At 45.9% G+C, this 17,847-nt stretch overlaps 1 protein-coding gene across 1 annotated transcript in view; it reads left to right on the plus strand.

The window, feature by feature from the left end:
• Nucleotides 1–17,847, plus strand: part of DPYD (dihydropyrimidine dehydrogenase) — a 673,084-nt gene that overhangs the window by 535,221 nt on the left and 120,016 nt on the right. Inside the window, exon 19 of the mRNA XM_066352595.1 lies at nt 14,876–15,018. Within this exon, the coding sequence (XP_066208692.1) occupies nt 14,876–15,018 (143 nt within the window). The remainder of the gene's footprint in view (nt 1–14,875; nt 15,019–17,847) is intronic.

Raw genomic sequence — 17,847 nt, forward strand, 5'->3', positions numbered from 1 at the left:
CTTCTAACTGGTTATTCCAGCACTGTTTGTCACGATGACTTTTCTTTCCCCGCTGGCCTGGCTTAGTAACTCAGTCAACAATCAATTGACCTTCTTCTGCCCGGACTCTCTGTGGAGCCCACGCTGTTCCGTGTTCTCATGCTGCTGTCTTGGTGCTGCGGCTCTGCAGGCACTCCTGACTGGAACCGGGTCCTTGAATCCTGGGTCCTCTCTCAAGATCGTTAGGGTTACACTAGATTGTTTGTATTTCTGTATACATTTTTTTGTGTGTGTGACAGAGACAGAGAGAGAGAGACAGAGAGGGGGACAGACAGGGACAGACAGGAAGGGAGAGAGATGAGAAGTATCAATTCTTTGTTGCGGCACCTTAGTTGTTCATTGATTGCTTTCTCATATGTGCCTTGACAGTGGGGGGGGGGGGTAGTTTCCAGCAGAGCAAGTGATCCCTTGCTTAAGCCTGTGACCGTGGGCTCAAGCTGGTGAGCTTTGCTCAAAGCAGATGAGCCCGCGCTCAAGCTGGCGACCTCAGGGTTTTGAACCTAGGTCCTCCATATCCCAGGTGGACACTTTATCTACTGCGCCACCACCTGGTCAGGTCCATATATAAATACATTTTCAAAGTCGGCTTATCTGTTTCCTCAAAGAAGGCATACTGGAATGCTGACTCTGGTGGTGTTGGATCTATAGATCAGTTTGAAGAGGTGTCACATCTTGAACAGCACTGACACTTCCAGCCCATGAATGTCATCTGTCTCTCCTTTTCCTTCCGTCCCTTCGATTTCTCTCCAGGAAGATTTTGTCGTTTTTGGTGTAGCGATATTGCATATCTTCCACAAATGTGTTCCTACTTGTTGCTGTGTGTGTGTGTGTGTGGTGTGTGATTGAAATATTATTTGAAATTTTAATTCTGGATTGCTTACTGCTAGCATATGAAGAAGGATGAGCAAATAGCGTCTGTGAACTATGTAAAGATACTGTTTTACCACTAAGCTCACAGCGTGAGCTCAGCTCCACACTTTTCATCAGATTCTCCTTGTCGGATGGAGGAATCGAGCTCTTTGATGTCTGTTTGCTGAGGATTTTAATCACGGACTGATTTTGAACTTTCTTACGTGCACTTTCTGCATTCCTCTGAGACGCTAAGTGGTTTCTTTTTTCCGCTTTTATTCTTCTATTTTATGTTAATATGATGAATTGCATGAATTGGTTTCCAAATCTTAACCCAACTTCACATTCATAGGCTAAGCCTCGTTTGATCGTAGTGTGTTGTTCCTTTTATGTGCAGCTGGATACAGTTTTCTTATACTTTGATTAAAGATGTGAGAGTCTGTGTTAATGAAGGGCTTCGGACTGTCCTTCTGTTTTCTTCTGGTGTATTGGTCAGGTTGGGGGATCAGGATGATGCTGCCTCCCAGAGTGAGTTGGGTTATGTCTCTTGTTCTTCTCTCTTCTCAAGGATCTGTATAAGGCTGGTATTATTTCTTCCTTGAATGCGGTTGGATTTACCAGAGCAGACATCTGGGTCTGGGATGTGTTCTTTTTGCTGTTCTTGTGCTTGTTGTCTGTTTTGGCTAGGTGTGTGTTTCTTGGAATCTGCCCACTTCATGTCGGCTGATGAATGTGTTTTATCCGGTTGTGCATACCGATATCCTTTTATCATTTGTGGACGCTGCAGCGATGGTTTTGCTTAGCAGTTGCTCATTATGGGCTTGTCTCTGTGCTACCTGCTCACCAGAGACCATTTTACTTGACTTTACCTGGTTCCAGTGGGTCCATTAGAAATTCTTCCCCACGCCCCAGTTATCCAAACACCTACTGGCTTCTGCCACCCACTTGAGGAGCGTCCTAGCTTATAGTCCCCAACCATAAAACACCGGGGGTGCCAGGGGCCATACTGACGTCCGGGCACAGGGTAGGACGTGATGCCCAGTCTTGGCCCTAGCTGCCCGGCAACCTGGTCGCAGAGGTCACCGGGCTGTCGCATGCGCGGTGACCTCGGAGCGTCTGAGCGCTCCTTTGGGTGACGCGTTGGGAGGTCTTGTCCAAGGTAATGCAGTCACACACTCTCCCCCCTCCTAGCTCTCTGATTGCGTGCTGTGTGCACACATCAACCCCGCCCTGCCAGCGGTGTCTGTGAAACGTGTAGACGCGGCGGTGGGGATGGAGCTGTGCCTTGCTCGCAGCTGTGGGGCGGTGGATGCGCGGGGACCGCCCTCCCGTCCTCCCAGGGGCGCCCTGCACGGGAAAGGGAACCTCCTCCTTGTCCTCGCAGTCTTTGTCTCTTCCAACCAACCGGTAAGAGTCCGATTGCTCTTTAAAACCCGACCGGAAAAACCCCGAGGATCTCTACAGAGGTACCAGGCAAGCGCCTGAACACAGAGTGTATGTTCTCTTTCATTTCCCCTGAGAAATAAAAAATATTATTTAACAGTACTATAAATTCGGGCTGCCTTCTGGTACATATGTGCTCTCCTGTTCGGAAACTCTCGGAATGCAAACCTGTGTGTTCCTTGGTCAGTATTGTTTAAACTGCTGTAAGATGAGAGAGTGTGAGAACTCGCAGTGGGGGGGCGGCGCAGGGCGGGGCGCCCCTCTGCTCACGGGCAGCAGCCCCCCACGCCTCTGGGAGGCTCATCACCTGGCGCCCTGGACAGAAGGGTTTCACAAACAGGGCAGTTCTCGTCTGCATCTCTGCTTGCCCTTCCCCCGACCCTGCCGCCGTGTGAAGTAATCCAGTCCTGGGCTCCGGTGGAGGACCTGCGGTGTCCCCAGACCTTCCCGGGTGTCCTGTCCTCCGAGCCCCGGTGGCCGCAGGGACGTGGGTAACATGGCCAGTCGCCCGCCCGTCTTGGTCAGCCTCATAAGCGCAGTGAGCTCTGACTACACAGGATTTCTCACGTTTTAGAAGAGATTTTATGGTCGCTTACTTGAGAGAGCAGTGACCAATCAGGAAGAGCGAATGCTCATCACAGAGCCTCTTTTTTCCAGAGAGCCGGTCCGCGGAGGGCTCCGGTCAGCTGGCCCGAGGTGTCCTGTCCGCAGGGCCACCCTGCAGACAGAGAAAGGAAGCCTCCGGGCTGGCTGGGCCGCCTGGACTGCGACACTCCGGGGACACAGTCATATTGCAGGACACAGAGACGGTCACCTGGGACTCACTGTAACGGGAGAAGAGAGATACCCATCCAGCGCCCCACCCTACCCCCAGAGCAAACCAAGGCACAGAATTTCAGCGTGGGAGGAAATCATGATTTTTTTTCTAAGAAAGAAAGTGTAGGATCCCAGTGGATGTGGGGAAACTATTTTGTTACTTTTTTTAATGTCTCCTGAAAAGAAATGCTCACTCCTCATCATCCTGGGTTCTTCGAGGGTCACATGTAGTCTGGTCGTCGGCGTTATCAGCGCTATTATAATCCTCTACTCAGATGACCGTGTTTGAATACACGTAGACTGGTGAGGTTTCCATATGGTATCCTAGTGAGCGTCCTTAAGCAAAATCACGTGAGAAGTGTGTCTACACCGAGACTGCTGAGCCTCTCAGAATTCAGAATGCCTGGGCTATGGAAATACGCATGTTTAGAAGAGTCTGTATAGTTATGTTATAGGCAAACTTGTCATTGTTATAGGCTCGGGGCACTGCCAGACGTACTTACCTGGGCTGGGTGGAGGGATGTACACGGTAAGCTGGAAATGAAGAAAAACCCAGGTTCAAACCCGGCCACGGCGTTCACGGTCACACTGTAGACGGACTGACCTGTTGTTGTCAAGTATCCTTTTACCAGACAGCCAGACCTTTCTTACCTGTGCGAACTTCTTCACCTGTTCGCGCCGGAGTTTTCTCACCGGTCCAGCGGGGACAGTGCGTCTGCGACTTGTGGTGAGGAGGTAACTACTAACGTGTATGCGGGCAGGGCAGCTGGGATGAAGGAAGCTCGCAAGGTTGTGTCCTTTCAGCCGTAAAATGGCAGTGCCGTTGCCTTCCCGTACGGCTCCGTTGTAGCATGTGTGAAGGCTGACAACCGGAAATTCACGGAAGTCTCAGAGAGGTTTATCCCCAGCCAGTCAGTCAGTGGGACGGGGAGCTGAAAAGCAGGGAGGAGACAGAGTTAGAATTCCGGTGCTTTTTACATGCTAACGACCATCTGAGAGCTAAGAGCCACCCCTCATTTGCCTGGGTAACTCTGCTTTGAAGAGTGGCACCATTTTGTAAATGAAAACATGCCGACATATTTTTCAAACGATGGTAAGAACCACACACCCCCAAACACACACTCCTGTTTTCTCTTGCGTGGAGGTGACTGAGCAAATACTGCAATGAGCACCTTTTATGGACTCAACGGCGCATGTGATTTTATTTCACACCAGCCTGTGATCTGAAGCAGTTTACAAACCGGTCCGCGTTTTGGGTTCCAGAGGGAGTGCGTGTTGAGGCATCTACCCTGAGAACGGAACTAGGGTGGAAATAGAAGTAACGTTTCTGCTTTCAGTCATCGGTTCTGGACGGGCTCCGTCCTTCCCGCGTGTAGGCGGGTCTGCCCGCCGCGTTCATTCCCGAAGCCGGGCGTCCTTGCCGGCCACGGGCGGGATGTGCTCGCCGTCCTGTTTCACTAGACCGCCCTGTTATCGGGTAATTGTTTAAACATAATTCCACGGCACAATCCAAAGGGAAGGTGAACTAATGGCATTTGCAAATGTCAGGGATTATCTCAACACTTTTATTATAGTTTATTAAAAAAAAGAAAGAAGGAAAAGTCGTTCGGGGCATTTCGTGGCAATTATTTCTACAGAAATCGGTTATTTAAATAAATTGCTAATTATCTGAAGATGACAGTATTGGAAATGCTACTAATGAGTGGTTTAATCAGTGTAGCATGTGGTGGCCACCTACAGGTGGGAAACAGAAGCAATGTACAGACTAAGAATGCCGATTGATCACCTACAGATGTCGCGTACTTTCCTGCCAGGAACAGATTTCAAGACGTGTCCTTCTTCACGCCGTCCTTTGAGCCCTGGACACTGTCGTTTGTCCCTAAGTTTCTCCCTGATGATAGTTTTTCTCCAAATCAAATTTCACTCTGCGTTCCCGACTGCCTTTGTTCTATCATTCCTGACTGTAATTATCACCCTAATTTATCATCGGAAAGGGAATACCATTTGCAGGGAAGAGGATGCTCTTTATAATTAGATCACGTAATTGCCAGTAAATACAGGTATAATAAACTGGGACTCTCTCTTGGGCAAACTAGGTCGTATAGGTATTGCAATTAGTAACTAACAACTATAGCTTTAATATAACTCCTAGTCCGTAATTCATGTAACACAAACATGCTTGCTTTTCTCTTGCATGGACAACACGTCTTTATTAGGTATATAAGAATTAACTCCTCTCTTTAACTTAATGTTGCAAACGTTTAACATAAGGAAGAAGTAGAGCATTGTGGTTAAGAGCGTGGTATTGGAGTCGGACCAGGATTCAAATAACCGGATCCACATTTTCTAACCGAGTGACCTTGCGGGCGTGATGTCTATCTACCAAGTCCCATTTACACGTCTGTAAATATGGGGACAGAAAGGACCTGTAGGAATGTCCCGGGGACAATGTGTGTGAAACCCCATGCAATCAGAAAGCACTCCACAGAGGATTCTCTGGATTGAATGTACTTAATGTTAAAGTGTCCTTTTAATTCAGACTTGATTCTTTTCTAAGTTAATATCACCCTGGCATCTATTGGGAAAAGCATGGAGCATTTCAAATTGTTCATCAACTACCATGGCAATCCACAGCATCCTCAAATTTTGCCTCAGAAGACAGCGTCTACTCCAGCATTCCCTATAGCTTAGAGGTCTCCTCTGTGGTGTCCTGCTGGCCACGTCTCTATCCAGGCTCAAGGGATAGAGACATCCCAATGCAGCTCCTTCTGTTGCTGAATTTATAATAAATTAATGATAAAAAAAATCACAGCAATTAAACCAATAATAACAGGCCTCACCATTGCTTCTTGTTACCTTTCGAGAAAAGCATAGATGAAGTCTGTCTTCATATTTACCCTTTCAATATGTTAAGACATCTGTCAAAATTACTTCTAACCATTTTGTACACACGCACACCCACGCCCCACCCCAGACACAAGCACAAACCTGTGACTCTCGTATTACATTTTTAAATTCCAAAATCCGTGATATTGTAGCCAAGACATACATAATAGTATAAATGTTGGACATAATATAAACTCTCACAGGCACTCACACCCGCTCCACACATAGACACAGTGTAACTTAGAAGGAAAAAAAGTTTATTTTGGCAGAGAGTTAAAGGAAAAAGTCGCATGCCTTAGTAACGTAACTCGCCATCCTTAACCTAAGTGTGACACATTTTCTTGCATTCTTGTGTTCCGCAAAATTACCGTGGCCTAAACTGCTTTATAAAACTGATTCACAGAAAATTAACTTCTCTGTTTTTGCTTATACTCTAACTCCCATCCCGTGGCCCAGAATCTGATCGTGCCTGTTCCCATGCTGTGAGTTTTAGGAGCATTATAAAAAAATATTCATTTCTGTTGCAGAAAAGTGAATCATAAACGCTTTCTATTTTTTTACCTAAAAGATCAAACAAAAATAAAGTATAGGTATCAAACTTGAAAGTTCCTCTTCAACCTGTTCCCCAGAGATAACTATTAACAGTTTAAAACTCACCATTCTATGCATTTGTATGTAGGCATATTTTTAAACAATAAATTGAAGCCACCACACATACACACACATAGTTTTTTAACATTATAGCCTGGAGGTATTTCCATGTCATTTAGAGATTTCCTAGGATAGCATGCATGGATGAACTGTAATTTATTTAATAGCGTAACTACTAGTGATTAGGTAGGTCGCTGTCACTGTTTTGCTGTTAGAAACAGTATTTCCAGAAATAACTTTGTGCATATAACTTTGTATCTCTGTACTAATGGAACGGGTTGCTCAGAGTGGAGTTTCTGGGTGAAAAGGCATATATATACACATTGAGATGTTTCGATTGCATTACAAACTGAGTATTTACGCACACCGATTGCCCTTTTACAATAATAAACATAAATTATAATTTTATTTTTTTGTGACAGAGAGAGGGACAGATAGGGACAGACAGACAGACAGGAAAGGAGAGAGATGAGAAGCATCAATCATTAGTTTTTCATTGCGGCACCTTAGTTGTTCTTTGACTGCTTTCTCATATGTGCCTTGACCAGGGGGCTACAGCAGAGAGAGTGACCCCTTACTCAACCCAGCGACCTTGGGCTCAAGCCAGTGACCCTGCACTCAAGCTGGGGAGCCCACGCTTAAGCCGACGACCTCAGGGTTTCAAACCTTTGTCCTCCATGTCCCAGTCCAACGCTATATCCACTGCACCACCACCTGGTCAGGCAAATTATAATTTTTTTTTTAAGGAGAGAAATGACATAGGAATGACAAGACCTCCAAAGGTAATATCTGGGAGATTGACGCCACGTGTTTTCTCTGATCATTTCCTCCAGCTTTGAGAGCAGCATCCGCTCACACAGACCATGAACCAGGCCAAGTGCTTTCCACAAATTCTGTCACTGAATAGTCCCCGAGTTGCTCAGGCAGTGTTGTTACGGAAGGTGCTGGCGCAAAGCCACACTGGTGTGACATGACAGCCGAGACTTAGGAGGAAGGGGCGGGACTTCCGATCTTGGGCGGGTTTCCTGTGACAAAAGCAGTGGGACCCTCCTCACCAGGGCTGCAGCGTTCTCCCCACATCCCAGAGACGGGGTCACCATGGCTGCAGCGTTCTCCCCACATCCCAGAGACGGGGTCACCAGGGCTGCAGCGTTCTCTCCACATCCCAGAGACGGGGTCACCATGGCTGCAGCGTTCTCTCCACATCCCAGAGACGGGTTCACCATGGCTGCAGCGTTCTCTCCACATCCCAGAGACGGGGTCACCATGGCTGCAGCGTTCTCTCCACATCCCAGAGACGGGGTCACCATGGCTGCAGCTTGGTCCCGGCTGGTCCCTTTGAAACCCCATGACAGCAAACAGGTTATTTTATTCAGCCCGAGTCTCCATGGACAAGAGAGCGATGATGGCCTCCCCTGTCACAGCCTCCTAACAGGGAGAGGACAAGCAGATGATGTCCCCATCCTGGTGGCGTCTGGCATGTGGAGATCAAATCCACGGACCAATGCTCCGGCGCCTTCCGCAGACAGCAGCGGGGAAGAGCCTTGAAATACTCAACAGAAATGAACACATTTTCATAAGGACCATAGCGGCTCTTCCCATGAATCCGAGCTAGAAACCACACAAAGCAACTGGCGTTCTCTCTCCCAGTTCTCCTCCTTGGTGTTCAGATCTCTGCGTGTAACCCTGGACGAGAGAGGCTGACGTCTCACGGGGACTTTCATCCGTGTGTAAAGACGTATGTTTGAATAGCCGTGTCTCACATGTGTCTCAGCATATGCAGTTCATTAACACTTGAAGCTTGCTTTAGTAAAGTAGACTTTTTTTTTTTTTTTTTTTTTTTTTTTTTAGTGCTTGATTTGTATGTGTTTTATAAAAATCAAACTCTCAACTCCGGAATCCTTGAAATTCTTGATTTGCTAATACTTTCCTTTCTTCACGGTGATGTTAAAACTATTAACAATTTGACAGCCAAAGTTCAATTTCTAATGAATATTTTATCTACTTAATTCGTTATATTTTAATTAATGTAGACAAATTAAATGAACTCCATTGTTTTTTTTCTGTGTACACAGTGAGCATGAGTGAGTACTGGAACTCAATTTCCGTTTCAATGCTAGCTGGAGCTATTATCAGGCAGTTTCTTGTGGACTTAGCTCTAACAATTAACTGTGTAGCAGTGGCTGTCCTCGGAGTCAAATGATTAGGGGGGGAAGAGAAATAGAACTAAGTTTAATTATTCAAAGTTCCAGTTATGCAGAATTAACATGTTCTATACTGTCTTTTCCCCCATTAGCTTGAGTTCTGCTGTTGCCATTAAAATCCTTGCATATTGGTTTAGTGGATGGACATTGAGATTCTCAAAAGAAATTTTTTTTTAATATATTGATGTTTGATGTGTTGAGACTTCTACCTTTGGAGTCAGTTCGTCTTACCCAAAGTGTCACACGGCTAAATGAAAGCTGTCACAGGAGAAGAGAAGGGGTGTGTGATCCTCTTACGATATTCAAGGATATAGAGTTCATAGTGTTTCTGTCTCCAGTAAAGAACCACTCATCCCATTGTGTGACAGAGCCCCCAGCAGCAATGTGAAAGGTGCTGGCGGGTAAATGAAACAAAGACTTCCTCTGAAATCCGTTGGCCTCGTGGGTGGCATAGACAATCACGACAAACATATGGACCAGATTTAATATCTGGGAGATTGACACCCCTGACGTGACATGTGTTTATCCCCACGTGTCTGTGGTGAATGTTTTTCCGATCCTTTCCTCCAGCCATGAGAGTATCATCCGCCGACACAGACCATGAACCAGGGCACGCGCTTTCCACAGATTCTGTCACTGAACAGTCCCCGAGTTGCTTGCGTGGTGTTGTTACTGATGTCCCCGTTTCACAGCTGGGAGAACGGACGTCTTCGCAGGAGAGAAGGTGCTGGTGCAGAGCCACACCTGCGTGACGTGACAGAGCTGAGGCTCAGGTCGTATTAATAACATCTGTGCGATGTGTGATGTTTATATGAGTGTGGATTTTCCTAATGGAACACCTGTACAGAATGAGCAGTTGGACTCATATTATCTGCCTTGAGACAACTTCCTAAGGTTCCCGGGGCTGATGTTTTGGGTATGAATCCTGCGTGAGAATAAGGTTAGGACACACAGTAGTTAACCGTGACGGTTCTTTAAGCTTTTCAGATTCAGATACAATTATCGTTGTTTTAATAAAAAGGCATTGGTGCCTAATAAATATTTCTTGGGGGGAATAGACAGACAGATGGATAAATGAGGCCTAAGGAAAGATCCTCTTGTCATCATACGTTAACACATATATTAATACATAATCCTGTTACTATTGGTAGCATTTTTGCTGTTGCATTTAAAAATCACATTTGATGAGTGATACAAAAAAAGTATCATTGTCTTAAGAAGAAAAATTTCATTAAAATCCATTTGGTTAGCATTTGATGCAATATCTCTGGTGTACTAAAATGTTTGTGTATTTGCTGGTAGAACAGGAATCAATCGGACAATGTTCTGTAACGTTTCTCAGAGATCAATGAATTCAGTGCACCTGTTTGCACGTTAGGATGGAAGGTCTAGATTGACTAGACACCAAGGTTCCTTTTCCGTCGGGTAGACCAGCATTTCCGTGAGGGCCGTTCAGCCCCCCAGCAGAGCTCACAGCCTGTTGGGCTTCAGGAATTCAGTTCACTGTTTGTTTCTTCCAAACTTCAGCTTGTTTCCGAATGTGGGGATTCAGAATGGCTTGGTTTTCACTGGCACATTGCACACCCTTTCAACCCAGTGTCTGGACATAGCCCATCGTGTTCCCCTGGCCACCAGTGTAGATGAGGGCTGTGTCTCAACTGTATATGGACTGTGAGTTCACTTAAGCCGATAGGATTTCAATTTCTTGATTGAAAACTTGTCGTTTTCCTAAGGGCAGAGTCCCGCATTCGATTCCCCGAGCCTCACAACTGGCTTCTCCCTCCCTCGTCCATGGGTCTGAAATCATTCGTTACTACAGCTGGGACAGATGTTTATAATCCTCTCCTCAATAATCGTGATTCTGGAAATCTCTGTGCATTTTAATGAGCATGTACCACTCTATGTGGTATCGATATATGTATCTTCTTTATACTGAAAGTTTTGTTTTTATCTTCACCCTGTAACTTCTTCATTTCTGTTGTTCCTAAAACTAAAAAATGTCCAAATAACAGTGTGTGTGTGTGTGTGTGTGTGTGTGTATATATATATATATAGTTTTCTTCCGAAAACCTTTCATGGTGGGTGGAAGTGGTTTTTGAGACCTCCCCAGCCTGATCAGGCAGCAGCGCAGTGGATAGAGTCTCGGACTGGGATGCAGAGGACCCAGGTTCGAAACACTGAGGTCGTGAGCTTGAGCCCAGGCTCATCTGGTTTGAGCAAGGCTCACCAGCTTGAGCCCAAGGTCACTGGCTTGAGTGACGGGTCACTCGGTCTGCTGTAGCCCCTCGGTCAAGGCACATATGAGAAAGCAATCAATGAACAACTAAGGTGCCGTAATGAAGAATTGATGCTTCTCATCTCTCTTCCTTTTTGTCTGTCTGTCCCTGTCTCTCTCTCTCTCTCTCTCTGTCACAAAAAAACAACTCCTCCCCATAAAAAACCGATAGATTATATTTCACATGAAATCAACTGTGTTATAAGGAAAATCAACCAAAAGAGTTGTACAATGGGAATTAAGACTACATGTACTATATTACCCATCAACTAAAGGACCAGTTTCTTCATTGTTGGACTGCATTTCCCCAGAAAACATGATTACTCTTAGTTTTTTAAAAAGGTACCTCTAGGCCCTGGCCAATTGGATCAGTGGTTGAGTGTCAGTCCAGTGTATGGAAGTCCCAGGTTTGATTCCTGGCCAGGGCACACAGGAGAAGTGCCCATCTGCTTCTCCACCCTCCCCCTCTCCTTCCTCTCTATCTCTCTCTTCTCCTCCCACAGCCAAGGCTCCATTGGAGCAAAGTTTGCCCGGGCACTGAGGATGGCTCCATGGCCTCTGCCTCAGGCGCTAGAATGGCTCCGATTGCAGCAGAGCAACACCCCAGATGGGCAGATCATCGCCCCTTGGTGGTCATGCCAGGTGGATCCCTGTTGGGCACATGCGGGAGTCTGTCTGACTGCCTCCCTATTTCTCACTTCTGGGGAACCCCCCCCCCAAAAAAAACCCCACAACCACCAAAAGGTACCTGTATTAGTTCGAAAGGCTGTCATGCTCATTAGGCTGATTAGAAAAGCTTTCAAAAACGTAGACAAACATGAAGTAATAAATGTCTTATTGACCTAATTGAGCATCTTTAAATGCCACAGAGGAATGGCTGAAGATTATGATACCTGTGTAATAATGTTGCCCTTTAAATGTAACTGGTTAAAATTTTAAAGCTGTGTTCTGGGATTTTGCAGCTTGGTGTCCATTAATATCAATTGAAATGTGTGGCCAAATCCCTGTGAACCACTTTGAAATTTTACCCCCTAGTGTTGATAACGATAATCTTCTGACAGAGTAGTTAGACATAAATTATTTATCTTCTTAGCTCAAATTTCTTTTACTCTCTAGGGCCATCTAAATAAGGGGGGAGGGAAGAATCCCAATATTTCTTTATCAGTTCAAAGTAAGACTCATGTAAGGAAGACATCAGTTTAATATATATTGAACTTGTCAGTTATAGCATGCAGAGGTAGCAATATGCCTATCTGAAAGGTTTAAGTTACAAATGATCTTAAAAATGCTTTCCTTTAACTTTATTCTTAGATACGCGTATAGAAGTGTGTGTGTGTGTGTGTGTGTGTTCTTGCAGTGCATTCTCCTGTCCAATATATTAGCCTTCTTTATGGTTAAAACATACAAACTAAGAAGAAGTCACTGATGAATATTTTGAAATAAGAATATTGACCTTCAGTTCCCGATTTCCCCTAACTGAAGACCTTGCCCTCTGGCACTCGGAAGTGTCTGCATTGAACAGTCTTGACTAAGGAGCGTTCATCGGTAGAGGAGGCTTTGCGAGGCGTGGGAGCCGCGGGCGGACACTTCCGCACTCTGGTGCTGAGGACAAAGGCATCCGTCACACACAAATTCGGTTTTCCTTGAAATGGGTGTGAGCAGGCTGAAAAAAATGGCCAGCGATTTTAAGGCAAGTTCTTTGTGCTTTTCCACAGTGAGCAGTCCAGAAAATACGATTGATCATGTGGTGAGGACGCAGCCGTGGTGGGGGTGACGATAGAGGGTTTGCCAGGTGTGTGTGTGTGTGTGGTGTGTGTGTGTGTGTGTTATGTGTGCCTGTGTGTCTGTGTGCATGGAGCTCTGGTTCGAGGTGATCTCTAATCCTTGTGTGTGTGTGTGGTGTGTGTGTGTGGTATGTGTGTGTGTGTGGTGTGTGTGTGTGGAGGGGGTGTGTGGTGTGTGTGTGTGTGTGGGGTGTGTGGTGTGTGTGTGTGGGGGGGTGTGTGTGGTGTGTGTTGTGTGTGTGTGTGGGGTGTGTGTGGTGTGTGTGTGTGGTGTGTGTGGTGTGTGTGTGGTGTGTGTGTGTGTGTGTGTGTGTGGTGTGGTGTGTGTGTCTGTGTGTGTGGAGCTCTGGTTCGAGGTGATCTCTAATCCTTGTGTGTGTGGTGTGGTGTGTGTGTCTGTGTGTGTGGAGCTCTGGTTCGAGGTGATCTCTAATCCTTGTGTGTGTGTGTGTGTGTGTGTGTGTGGTGTGGTGTGTGTGTGTGTGTGTGTGTGGTGTGTGTGTGTTGTGTGGTATGTGTGTGTGTGTGTGGAGCTCTGGTTCGAGGTGATCTCTAATCCTTGCACAAATAGCACTACTTTTGGTTCAGAAAACGCCTTTAAAGTACTACTGACTTACGAGTCCACACCAAATATAAAACATGGCATTCCTGTGTTAGGAAAGCATTAATTTGTTCCAGGCTGTTTTGACCTCAGAGACTGGAAAGTAGCTTTAGCATAGTGTATATATATCATCATTGAGAAAACAGCCCTGCCATGTTCCCCGCCTCCATGAAGTTTCATTACAGCCAGGGAATAATACGTTGGTAATGTCTGGCCGAATCAAGTATAAAATATGAAACACAGACTTTCTAATTATGGAGTTCTCAGTTCTCTTCCACTTGGCTAAAACTTTGTCATGTATGGAAAACTTAGGTTGGGCTCCCTGCGTTGCGTCATGTTCTGGGGGGTATACATGAAGAGCGGTGTGGAATCCGTGGGTTCGTCAGCCCCTCGCTGGGTCTCACGGTCCCCACGTGCACACCAGCTGCCGCCGGCGCTTTGTGGAGACACAACAGGGCTGTGTGTCTACTGGTGCACTAGGTGGGATTGTTCTCTTTCCCAGGACCTGGTGTTCCTTGTCCTTTAAAAAACAGACGCCTGATTGTTCTGTACAATGGTTTACACCAGGGGTCCCCAAACTATGGCCCGCGGGCCACATGCGGCCCCCTGAAGCCATTTATCTGGCCCCCGCTGCACTTCTGGAAGGGGCACCTCTTTCATTGGTGGTCAGTGAGAGGAGCACTGTATGTGGTGGCACTGCAAAGCACGGCGTCACTCACGTACAGTACTACTTCGGTGACGCAGGACGCATGCCTCACGGCTCTGGAAGCGCGTCATATCACTTGATATGGCTATCAGTGACAAATATGGAACCAGATATTGACCATTTCATTAGCCAAAAGCAGGCCCATAGTTCCCAATGAAATACTGGTCAGTTTGTTGATTTAAATATACTTGTTCTTTATTTTAAATACTGTATTTGTTCCTGTTTTGTTTGTTTACTTTAAAATAAGATATGTGCAGTGTGCATAGGGATTTGTTCATAGTTTTTTTTTATAGTCCGGCCCTCCAATGGTCTGAGGGACAGTGAACTGGCCCCCTCTGTAAAAAGTTTGGGGACCCCTGGTTTACACACTGCTGGATATCAAAGTGTAATACGCGTCTATTTTATCTGAGATCGCATAACACGTCTGCATCCGGACTCTTAAAATAAATGTGTGCCCCTTTACGTACTTGGAGACGTAAGGGTGTTTATGGGACACCTGTGTGTAGCCCTGAAGTGGAGGCAGGGCAACTAGAACCTGGATGGCTGCCCCTCCGTCCTGACCAGATGGCGGCGAGCTCAGTGGTCTGTGTGCTAACCACTGGTCCATCTCTGTCCCCACAGGCACCGCCATCAGACCCATCGCCCTGAGAGCTGTGACCTCCATCGCCCGTGCGTTGCCGGGGTTCCCCGTCTTGGCCACGGGGGGGATTGACTCAGCGGAAAGCGGCCTTCAGTTCCTGCACAGTGGAGCTTCGGTCCTTCAGGTACGCCCTGCACGCGTCTGTCCCTTGCGAAAGCGCCGTCTGAAACTACAGGAGACGTCACGTGACAGTGAGCTCGTTCTCGTAGAGGCTCTCAGGGAGGAGTATGGCCAACGGCAGGTCATGTTAAGTTTCTAACGTAAGTTGAAGGCAGAGCGGAGGTCGATTCCCTGTGGTCATGGAGGACTTCCAGACCCTCTTTTTTCTTCTCAGCGTTTTCATTTACCGCTCTGTTTCAAAGTTAAGTGAAATCAGGTACCGGCATTCATGTTGTGCTATAGGAACAAAAGAAACAGAGAGGAAATTTGGTAAAGATAAAATCTTTTTTTCATATTGTATTTTTTCTCTTTCTTTCTTTATTTATTTTTTTTAGATTTTATTTATTGAATTTTAGAGAGAGGAGAGAAAGAGAAAGAGAGGAGAAATAGGAAGCATCAACTCAAAGTAGTTGTTTCCTGTATGTGCCTTGACCGGGTAAGCCCAAGGTCTCGAGCCGTTGACCTTAGTGTTCCAGGTCGGTGCTTTATCCACTGCGCCACCACAGGTCAGGCTAAATGTAAGATCTTGATTGAAAAATAAAACACACTCAAGTTGCGGCCCGTGCACAGAATCAGTGCTGTGAGGTACCGAGGGGTCATCACACGGACTCTGAGCTTCCCGGCAGCCAAAGCAAAGACTTCACTGCTTCCTGGCTTTCAAAATACAAATATAAATCAGTGGTTTTCCTTTTCTGATACAAAGCTGGGGGAGATTCTTCTGCTGTCTCCAGAAGGAATGCTGTGAGTGGTCGTGCATTGTACTCTTAATAGCACCCCTCCATATAATCTAAAAGTTAAGTAATTTTTCTTAGTTGTACACTTGCTTGTTATAAGGTTGCTCAGAAAACACCCAGTTCAGTGTTTGGCCCATTGGTGAGACCATCAGCATGTCTGTTGACAAGCAAGGGACCAGGTGTGCAGGTTGTATGGTCTGACTTGATGCCAGGATAAAATATTTCGTGTGATGACTAGGCCTTGACCTCTCAGGAGTACTGCGTTAACATGGCTCCTCACTACCCTGTCACAGTGGTATCTGGGAAGCAGAGGGTTTAGCATCTCTGATGTTTCTCCGGCAGAAGAGTGAAGTGCAAATAGTACTTGTGTTGCCCACTTGACCACCAGAGTTAACATCGTTTTTGGAAGTATAGTCTAACGTGAAAATAGTGTGTATCAAAATGCTAATGGATGGCCCTAGCCAGTTGGCTCAGTGGTAGAGTGTCGGCCGGGCGTGCAGGAGTCCCAGGTTCGATTCCTGGCCAGGGCACACAGGAGAAGCGCCCATCTGCTTCTCCACCCCTCCCCCTCTCCTTCCTCTCTGTCTCTCTCTCTTCCGCTCCCACAGCCAAGGCTCCATTGGAGCAAAGTTGGCCTGGGCGCTGGGGATGGCTCTGTGGCCTCTGCCTCAGGTGCTAGAGTGGCTCTGGTTGCAACAGAACGACGCTCCAGATGGGCAGAGCATCGCCCCCTGGTGGGCATGCTGGGTGGATCCCGGTTGGGCGCATGCAGGAGTCTGTCTGACTGCCTCCCCGTTTCCAACTTCAGAAAAATACAAAAATAAAATGCTAATGGAGGTGGGCCAGGGCTTCCCACTAAGTACAGCTAATCACATTTATATATAAAACTCTCATAAAGAGGCTCTGAGAAATAGAAAGCAGGTCAATTCCCCAGCCCTCAGGGCCCAAAGAATAGTGCAGTATTCCTTTTCCTGGGTTTTCTTTGTGCCACACAGATCCCAGAGGTCCCCGACCCCTGCCAGGATGGTGTTAAGGAAAGCTAACTAGAATAGCAGGTTTAAATAAGATCAGGAGTCTCTGAACATAATACCCAACAGGTTAAGGTCTCAATCAAAAGTCACTTATCAGATGAAGACCCAGGGAGATCTCAAGCTGAGCAGTAAAAGACGATTAAAAGACGCCAACGTGACAGAGATTTTACAATTATTTGACAAAGATTTTAAAGCAGCCATTATAGAATTGCTTTCACACGCAATTATAGACAGGCTGAAAACAAATGGAAAAAATAAAGAGATGGCCTCAACAACAACAGAAAAAAACAATAGAGGATTTAAGGAAGAACCAAATGGAAATTTCAAGACAATTACAATATACAAAATTTCAAAAAAAATTACAATAACTAAAATGCAAAACTGAGTGAATTGGGTCAACAGCAAAATGGAGAGAAGAGAAGAAAGAATCACTGAACTGGAAGACAGAGCAATAGGAATTAGGCAAACTGGACAACAGAGAGAACACAGACCAGAGGGGGGAAAACAAACACAGCCTCAGGGAACTCTGGCACTATAGCAGGCTATCTAACATTCACGTCACCAGAACGAGGGGAGAGGTCAAAGAAGGAGGGGATAAAAGTGTAATAACGTCTGAAAACTTCCCAATTTCTGCAAAAGACATAAACCTACAAATTTAAGAACTGGATAGACTCAAAATACAATAGATCTAAATGAGTTCACACTAAAACACATCAGAGTCAAACTTCTGAAAACTAAAGAGACTTTTAAAGAATCTTGGAAGCAACAATAACAAAAATTAAAAAAAAAAAATCATCTCGCCTGCAAGGAATGAATAATTATGAAAATGGCTTCTCATCAGAAACCGGTGAGTCCAGGAAGATGGGTAACATTTTTTAATTGTTCAGTGAAAAGATCTATCAACCCAAAATTCTATATCCTTTAGGAATAAAGAAAAAAAAATCAAGACATTTTTTAACTAAAGAAAATGAAGAGAATCTATGGCTAGGAGATGGTAACTGAAAGAATGGCTAACAGCTTTTCTTTAAA

This window comes from Saccopteryx leptura, chromosome 11, assembly GCF_036850995.1.
Source record: "Saccopteryx leptura isolate mSacLep1 chromosome 11, mSacLep1_pri_phased_curated, whole genome shotgun sequence".
Taxonomy (NCBI): Eukaryota; Metazoa; Chordata; class Mammalia; order Chiroptera; family Emballonuridae; genus Saccopteryx; species Saccopteryx leptura.